This window comes from Hydra viridissima, unplaced genomic scaffold, assembly GCF_058129835.1.
Source record: "Hydra viridissima isolate aposymbiotic clone 2 unplaced genomic scaffold, HvirCarnegie_v1 scaffold_15, whole genome shotgun sequence".
NCBI classification, from domain to species: domain Eukaryota; kingdom Metazoa; phylum Cnidaria; class Hydrozoa; order Anthoathecata; family Hydridae; genus Hydra; species Hydra viridissima.
The window spans coordinates 5,801,954-5,812,248 of NW_028324314.1; the positions used below are offsets into that span (position 1 = coordinate 5,801,954).

General features: G+C 25.7%; 1 protein-coding gene across 1 annotated transcript; it reads right to left on the reverse strand.

The window, feature by feature from the left end:
* Positions 1-5,500: 5,500 nt before the first annotated feature.
* Positions 5,501-9,833, reverse strand: LOC145192954 (rho GDP-dissociation inhibitor 1-like). The gene is made up of 5 exons (XM_090072423.1): positions 9,626-9,833; positions 8,149-8,235; positions 7,181-7,257; positions 5,946-6,009; positions 5,501-5,764 (listed from the first exon to the last, which is right to left on the reverse strand). The coding sequence occupies exons 1-5, from the start codon at positions 9,795-9,797 to the stop codon at positions 5,568-5,570; spliced, it is 597 nt and encodes a 198-aa protein (XP_089928549.1). The 5' UTR covers positions 9,798-9,833; the 3' UTR covers positions 5,501-5,567.
* Positions 9,834-10,295: the final 462 nt, after the last annotated feature.

Genomic DNA, 10,295 nt, shown 5'->3' on the forward strand with positions numbered 1-10,295 from the left:
TACTCTTATTCTTTATCAGTCATCCTTATTTGAAACCAGTATCAACATTACGGTTTAGCACATTAATTACTTCTTGGTATCTCAATTACAGATGATTCCTGCTTCCAGTGATCCTTCAATAACTGCAATACTTTTTCATATCGGTGCAATTATTCTGACATGTTCTTGAAGTCATTTTCTTTGTGCATCTTATCAATAAACCAATATTCTGTCTAGCCATACGAAATCTGCAGACCTTCTCCAAACCTGTCCTTGTTGTAGGTACCCGAGAAAAAAAAACCGGCTAATACCACTAGGAATCTGTTTAACTTCCTGCTAATACGGCTAATCCTAGTAAGTTTTCGCTTAATACGGCTAAACTTATTAAGTTTCCCATTAGTCATTACTAATGTAATTCATAAACGTCATCTGCAGATGACGTATATGAATTTCCTGCTAATCCTAGTAAGTTCCTACTAAGTACCTACCAGGATTAAACGAAATACTTAGTAAGTTCCTAGTAAGTTTTCGAGAATAAAACAAGAATAAAAACGAGTTTTTAAATGTTATACGCCATCTTTTATTTATTCAAGCGGAAGTCAAGTCAGCTCTGAAACAGCTTTTTCAGATTCAATAGTTTGACTAATTTTTGTAATTATATAGTGGAAAAGCTCAAGAACATTTGGGGACGATTGCGTGGCTTGCTATTAAATTGATGATTTGTTTGTTAATGATTTATAATGTGGTTTTAAATGTTAATTTTAACTCGATATAAATTCCAGCATTTTCTGTATCTTTCTAGCATCTTCTGTAGTACAAATTCTATCATTTTCTGATTTATAGTAATACGTATTTCTGATTTTTTTCTTGTCTTTATTTATGATTTTATATTGTTTACAATCTAACTCTTTCTTTTTACTGAACAGTCTATATATATATATATATATATATATATATATATATATATATATATATATATATATATATATATATATATATATATATATATATATATATATATATTTATATATATATACATATAACCACAATATATACAGATAGATATATATAATATACATTTTTAAACATTTGTCTGCATGATCCATTATTTTAAATTCTTATGTAAAGGGTTTGAGTGGGGTATACTCTGCATGCTTCTAATTATGATATACATATACATTTTTAGGAAATGTGATGACAATATTCATGAGAAATTGGCACGATTACATAAACCTATTGAAAAGTATTTGTAATGCTCTGTAGGATTAGGTTTTGTCCTGTTTTTTTAAAAAGAAGATTTAAAAAGAAAAAGAAGAAAAGAGACCAGTGAGACTTCCAGCTCTAGAGTATTTCCAAAAAAACCTTTTTTTAAAGATTTGAAATTGAGGACAAGATATCTATTATGCTCTAAGTTAGGTACACTTTATTGTAAAATATGTTATTAAGTTAAATAATATTTAATAATAATATAATATTATTAATATATAATAGAATCACAATAATATATTTAATATATAATAGAATATTTTAAAACAAATATATATGTATATCATATATCTTTAGTCCTGGGTAGAAAGGGCTTAAGTCAATTTTTCACAAAAAATATTTAATATTCATAGTATAAAGAATTTTAATGATTACATTTATTAGGAATGTAATATATACAATATAAAAATACTTTAAATATATAAGGATGTAATGAACTTACACGTAGGAATTTTCAAACATTGATACTGTTGTCTCAAAAAGTTGGTCAAATTGACTTATCCCTTTTCTACCCGGGACCAAAGATATATATATATATATATATATATGTATGTATGTATGTATATATGTATGTATGTATATATATACACACACACACATTGTATATACATTGTATATGTATATCATATATATATATATATGAAAAAATGAAAAAATGTCTATGAAATATGAAGGTATTTAAATATATAAGTATTTAAATATTCGTGCTGATTCGTATATATGTATACAGAGTAAATATATATAATGATTTTATATAAATCATATATATTCATATATATATATATATATATATATATATATATATATATATATATATATATATATATATATATATATATATATATACATACACTTATGCTTTTAACTTTTATAGCTATGGAAAAATGATAATGAAACTTTTTCATCATTCTAAAATTATGGTGAGTTAAAATTCCGTTTTTTGTTGTAAAGTATATGTTATTCAGTTGTTGAATTACATTAATATTTTTATAAATTTCGTTATAGATACAGTTATGGTCATAAAAGATCAAAACAAATCTTATGGGTGCAATTATTCCACTGGCACCTGCGAAATTACCAAAAGAACTGACCATCGCTATTTATTGTATTTTTCTAAATGTTCTAGTTAAACAACTTAACACTTTATTATTTGTTATTTTTATTGTTGTTTTATAAATAAGCGTCCTCGTTGCTTAGATGACTAGTTAAATTAGATTTGTAGGATAAAATTTTCAAGAATTATCTATGTTTTAAGTAAAATTTGAAAAATAATTATTTTTACATTTTTACTTAAACACATATTTCTTGAAAAATAACCCTGCTAATATAAATATGAAATCTTTAAAACTCAAATAATTCAATAAAACCTTAAATAAAAATATGAAATTAACTAAAAAAACTAATAACTAAACTATTAACTAAAACCATAGTCTTAGTTATTAGTTTAGTTAATAGTTTTTTTAGTTAATTTTTAAAATAGTTAATTTCATATTAGGATTAGCAAGTTTTAGTAGGAAACTTAGTAGGATTAGCAAGTTTTAGTATACTAAAACTTGCTAATCCTACTAAGTTTCCTACTAAAACTTGCTAATCCTACTAAGTTCCTAGTAAGTACTCGTCAGGAACTTACTAAGTTTTAGTAGGAAACTTATTAAGTACTTAACAGGATTAGCCGGTTTTTTTTTCTCGGGTATGAGACTAAATGAAAGAATGGTTTGAAATGGTCCATTTACAAACTCTGCTTTTAGTTCCTCAAACTTCTTCAAAAGTTCAGGCACAAATGGATACTTAATGTTCGGCGACTTGGTGTTACCAGCAAGTTTTTCATCCGTCCCTAAACGGAGAGTTCTGCCCTTAACTTAGTGCTTACAACTTATAAATTGCAGCTTGTTGATATCATTTGCCAAAAAAATTCTGTGCAGTTGGACAATTACTCCATTCTTTTTCCCAGTATTAATACTGGCTGCATCAGCAATTGTCATCTTATTTGAAGTGTACAAGCTGTATTCATCAAGAACTTTTACAATTCCTACAGCAATTGTTTTAGCCTTGAAATCTTTTAAACGCAAAGCGTCTAACTTCATTTCGGTTCTCGCGTTCTTAAGTACCACAATCTTATATTCCCTATCCTTAATCTGCTTGTCATCAAAATTTAAAGACCAGTATTTCATTTGTAAAATATAGCAGCCTTTCTGAATGTTGACTTTTAAATTGCTGCTGGACATTGAGTCGAAACACTGATGCCATCATGTGACGAAGGGTTGCAGATTTTAGTAGCATTGTTTGAAATCAGTTTTTTTCTCTCTTTAAAGAGTAAATTGTTTCCTCATTTGCAACATTACCTGTTAAGTACACCACTTCGCCTTTGCTTTTCACTTGTTGATGGCAAAATATTTTGTCTTTAGTGGATAACTACTGATCATTAACTTGAAATATCAAAAGGTTCAGTCAGAGCATTATATTTTCCTATCTTTACACATTCTAATTAAATTTTCAACACCTTGTTAAGCTTTGTTTGTAAAACAACACATGAAACATGTGTAAAACCCAATTTATTCTTTTATAGCATCGTAATTTCTTTAGAAATTTTCGCTACGCGCGCTTTCGCTACGCTTAAAGAAAGTGATATTGCCCAACAACTTGAAGCTGGAATGGCATTCTGCATTTTTCTTCTATTGGTGATTGTTCTAAAAACACATTTCCTCTTTTTCTGTGCAAGGCTAGTAAAATCGTTCTTTTGCGCAAGAGTATCAATTCGTGTGCAACATTACATACTACTGTTTTAAGCAACAGAAAATAGCTTCACTTTGTTTAACAACGGTTTATAAAAACAGTTAAAAAGATATAAGATATATATTTAGCTTTCAATTGTTCTGGAAAGTTCTACATTGTTCTGGAAAATCAAAAATCAGGGCTTATCTTATTGCTTTTAGGCAAAAGTTCATACATTTATAATACAGGAAATCTTTTTTCAGAAAAAAGTTCAAAAAACTGAGCCTAATTAACATACTAGAGATTTGAGTATGCCCCATGCCTCTTTTTTATCTATCTTGAACAACAATACCTGGGCACTCACCTAAAATAAGTGATTTATCAAGCCCCCGTTGATTAGTTGTTTTTTGAACGAGGAAATTTTTTCTGAGGATAAATAAAAAAAAAAAAATTTCTGGGAATGTGTTGCAAGGTCTTAGAGCATGTTCTTAAATTTCACATAAAGTTGTGATAAGCAAACCTATAAACAATAGGTCTAATGAAGATAACTTTTATTATCAGTTTCATAGATTCATTTCACTTAAGATTTACAATAACTATTACATAGCTGTGTATTTCCAATTATCTGAATTTATTTTGTATGTAATTTACTGCAAACATATCAAAAAATGTCTTCATTGTATAAGTTTTATCTAGATTAGGCCGTAAAAGTCTAGCCTTAATATAGATTACTGCCAACCAATCGTATTGCATAATCGTGATAATGTGAAGAATTATTAGTGCAAGTTTTTTTATTTTCACGAACCACTGTATACAAAATGTTACATTTCTGAGTTTACACTAGCAAACATGTGCAGCAACACAAAGAAACGAAGTATCTAATATTCACCAATGAAATTTAGTTTTTTATGAAACATTACATATAGAAACTTTCAATTTAAAAAAAAATGGTAGAAAGAATATTAAAACGAATATTAAGATAGAAGCATTAAAATATTGATTTTATACTTAATAATAATGGACACCATAATTATCAACCATTTCTCTGATAAACTCAACAAGTCTACGGTCCAATCTCCTTTTGTCAGAATTTACTCTGCTGTTTATATTCTTACAAAACTAAACAAAAAAAGGTTTGTACGTATTTTTAACTTATTGTTTTAGCGCAAAACTCAGTAATTAGTTTCTGAAACGGTTCAAGGGGTGAAATATTAAAACAATTTTATATCGAAAATTATTATCATTAACAATAATAAAATGGATTTTAGTTGGAAAAAGAACTTTCTTAAAAGAAATTTGATAACTGCTAAAAAATAATAATAATAATAAAAAACACATTTCCAATTATCCAATCATGTAACTAATCGTTAAAAGCACTTTTATAACTAAAATCCAGTGATTAAATGGAGTGTTGGATGTAAAAAAATTTACTTAAAAATACCAAAAAATAATTAGCTTATGTTTTAGTTTTCAATACATAAGGATTTGTAAAAAATAATTAGAAAGGGAGGAAAGGAGGATTGAAACTAAAAACTCAAGTTAATACTAACACAGAAGTCACAATTATAAAAAAAACAACACAAAAATCCACTTTTAAATTATTATATACTTTATGCCCAATCTTTCCTTATATCCATGGACCATTCCCATGCTAAATGTACGGTTTTATCATCATCTATAAACTTGCTTTTGATGTTATAATGGCCTCTTGCTAACATCCCTTTAGGCGCTTCATCAACTGGACATGTGAATTCATAGGCTTCAGACTTAGGACAATAGCTTCCAACCATATAAGACTGCTTATCAACTAATGCAGAAGGAAAAATTGTAAAAAGCAAAAAGAAATATCTTTCATTAGTTAAATAAAAGATTGAACACAAAATTTTTATTTGTATTTAACAAACTTTCTTTAAATCTGATATTTAATAAAACAAATTAAAACTAATATATGTTGTATACCATTAACAAAGCAAATTTAAATAATTTACCAGGTATTGATTTCCGAGAAACAGTATGGTGATAACGAAGACCAGATACAATATCATGTTGAACCTAAAATCATTAAGTATTTTAAAAAGCATTTTCTTTAATTAATTGGGAAGTGTTAAAGAATTAACTTTTCTGGTACAAACAATTATTTAAGCTATTAACTGAAGAAATTTTCATAATAAACCACATATTAAAATAATGATACAAAACTTCAACTTCAAAAGAGATTTAATTATAGGTGATTATAAGCCTTATAGTAAAACAAGTCTTATAATAGCAAAATATTGTTAATGTTTGATGTATCAAAGTCAGTTGTGCATTATTGTTTCATACATCAATAATCAATTTGTTTTACTGAAATTTGATTAAAACACAGTAACTTTGAATACAGAAGTGTCTTTTTTCAGTGTCAATACAACAAAACAACTACTGCATAGTGTAAAATTTTTCGGTAGATGATAAGGATAGTTTCTGCAATAAGAATTATACAAGAATATTATTTTTAAAGCAGACAGATTGGTTAGAAAATTAACTAAGCTTGTTCTATTCAATGTCAAAAAAATCATCAACAAACTTAATGAAATCTTAAAGAACTGTTACAGCCCATTGAATAGTGATATAAAAATAAAATAGAATAAAAATTTAGGAGAACTTATTTTTTACAAGTTTGTTTATACATCTTTGAAACATTAAAAAGTTCTAGTTTTTGTAAATATTCACATTCTCTTCATATTACATTTTCTTTGGTCTGTTGATGAAAAACATTTTATTTTTAGTATTTGTAAGAGATTCAGAGGGTGTTTGTGTTTGTGTTTTTTTTAAACAAAAAAAAACAAAAAAACAAATAAAAACAAACAAACAAACAAAAAACAACCTTTAACTTGCACCCTATTGATTACCCTTTAAAAATATTATATCAAACTTTTAACAACACATCAATTAAAGAACTTTAGTAGAAAATCTTAAAATTTAAAACCTTTATATTTGATGTTTTAATTACACTTACAAACCAACTAATATGAAAACAAGTTGTTCCCATACTTTTTCACAGTAGCTTTATAATTTTTTATAAAAAATATGATTTATGATGCAGTGTAAATGTTTCTGTTTAATCAGATAAAGAGAAAAAAAAAAGTTATCAAAGAAAAAAAAGAAAATTAAAAATTTACAAACTTTTGTATTCTAAAGATATTACAAGTTTTTAACTGTTTTTTATTAATTATATTCCTCAAACCTTAAACACTATCTTTATTTTGAATTCCACTCCTTCCTTCACAACTAGTACTACATCTTTAAGTTTACTGATATCCCCTGAAATAAAAGTCATATCTGTTAAACAAAATTTTAAAAATTCAGACACTAAGTCATATTTTTCAAATTTTTTAAAATTTGAGTGTCAAAGCACTGGAGTTTTTAATGATTGTATCTATACAGTAAATTCCTCTAATAATAGCAATTACTAACACTAAACAACAAAAATAAATTCATACTTTGGAGGGAATTTTAAAAATTGATTTATATTATCTTATCACTTATTGGTTAAACACAATTACAAAAAGCACCCTTTGATCATTAGTTACTCAAAAACTACTTAACACTTTTGAATTGAAGATCGAGCAACACCAGTCAAATTTGAAATGTTAACTTGTGACGAAAAAGGATTTTGAAGAAAAACTTCCTAAAATTTTTCTCAATTCAATATTTGTTTATTCATTTTAATCCAATAACAATGATAAGCAATACTTAACACCAATACAATCAAACAACAACACATTAAATTCCTTTGCAAAAAAAAAAAAAAAAAAAAAAAAAAGAAAAATTTGTTAAGTACTTTTTGAGTAATTAACAATGAAAGGTTGCTGAATTTCATCATGTTCAACCAATATCTCCATTTCTTGTTTTATGGAGTTAACCATGACAAGTAACTAGCTCATATATTACTTTTGTTTTATCAATTTGTTTATATAGTAGTTATTTAAATGTAAAAATATATTGAAAATCATATTAAAAATTTCATGACAGCAACAGTATGTTAATAAATTATAGAAATATCTAATTTATCTGTCAGCTTCAACATTTTAAATGTGTTTAGAATGGAGATAAAAAGTCTAAAAATAATTTATAAAAAGTTTATTGAAATCAAAGTAATATAAATACAGCTTGATAAAAAAATAATGATGAAAGTATAGATAAGAAACTAACCTGTTAAATCAAACTCAAAATTAGGCCTTCCTTCACAAAGAAATGCCATCTTTTGAACTACAACATGACGAGGGTCATCTTTTGGGGCTATAAATATTTTAAACAACTATATAGAAAAATTATTCAGGCATTCAACAAAGCTATCAGTGTGGAACATCTGGACAAACACAAAACAAAGCATAAAATACTCAGAACTCAGGCTTCTCAAAGTTATGGGTATCCAAAGATTTGATATAACAACTCATGTCAAAAAACAATCTTTAATGAGATAACTCACTAAACTAGTAAAAGATTCATTATAGCAGCTAATATTTAGATAGTTATCATAGAGTTGTGCATTGGGCACAGGTCAAATATATTGCAGATTATTATTTAACTGCAAGTGTAAGCACCAATACTTGTTGATTTTTGAAACAACTTTAAATTCCATTTAACTGTTTGATAAAGAAAACGATTTTCAGGCCAAATTATCTTTTAAAAACAAAGCTTACCATATTGACACTATGTTATTTATCTAAATACTTATCAAAAATTAGGTTTTTTAGAAAAAAATTTAGTCATTTTTCATGAAAACAAAATACTATTCATTAAAATACAAAAAAGTATTTTATTAAATTATGTTTTAGACATTTTGCTTCAACAAATTGGTCATGCACTAGGCAACAACAAAATTCTATACTTATAAAACTTCATACTTTTATTGTCAAAAAAACAACCTGGTTTATTTATTTAGAGACCTTCATTAAAAAATTTTTTTAACCATTTAAAGAATTTGCAAACTCAAAACAGTAAAGTGGACATGAAACTACATACAACCCAAGTTCTAACACCAAGTCATTAATTTATGTGAGTTATGGAATACTACAACTTTTTTGTTTTTCCAAGTAACATCAGTAAAAATTTTAACCAATTATTTGGTTATTTACTAACAGCTCAACCACAAACATAAAAAGAAGTATTTTTAATTCAACTGAAATGAGAGTTTGAAACTAAATGCAAACAAAAATATCTATAATAGATTGTTTCCTTTATACTTATAACAGCAAATTGCAAATAGTAAAAAGAAAATTTACATCTTTAAGAACTTACAGAAATTAAATTGTAGCTTTAAAAGAAAACCAAAATGATTTTAAAGTTAATTTATTGTTAAAATTAACAAATTTAATCTTTAAAATTGTTTTGCAACAATTTTTTTTTAATAAAACCTTTATCAGTCTTAATTGGCCTATTTGAACATGGTAAATATCTGGTAGGAAAAATACCAGAACACAAATTCAAAAATTTTCATTTCAAACATTCCCTCTAACACAGTACAAACTATTCTATGTTTAAGTTTGTAATAGTAAAAACAAAACATAACAAATATGGTTAATTTGGTAACCGTATTCCTTAAATTTAAGAGTTAATTACATTTTTTTACATTATGTAAATTATATACACAAAAAAAGATTTTTAGAATTAGATCACAAGTTTTCACCTGCATTTGGGTCAACTCCTTTAAGTAAGGTTTCTTTATATTTTACAAGAGACTCATCATCTTGATCCATACATTTTATTTCATCTAAGCTCTTTTTTGCAGGTGGTTTATACCCAGGGGTTTCCTCAGGCTCTTCGTTATCAATTGGCTTTAACTCTGGTTCATCAGCCATACTATTTTAATCTGTAACAATATAAAATGTAGTTTATACATATTTATAATATAATATGTGTATACATATACACATATATATAACATATATGTATGTATGTATGTATGTATGTATGTATGTATGTATGTATGTATGTATGTATGTATGTATGTATGTATGTATGTATGTATGTATGTATGTGTGTATGTATGTATGTATGTATGCATTTATAAAGTAGACATTTAAAGTAGTCAAAATCAAGCTACTATTATTAGTACTTTTTCATATATATATATATATATATATATATATATATATATATATATATATATATATATATATATATATATATATATATATATATATATATATATATATATATATATATATATATATATCATACAAATCTATTACCAATTTTCTTATTTCATTTTAATACTTATCACTTTACTGCATAAATTTATATAAAAAAACCCATCAAAAAACAGCTTATTTAAAATTGACTTTATAGAATATATA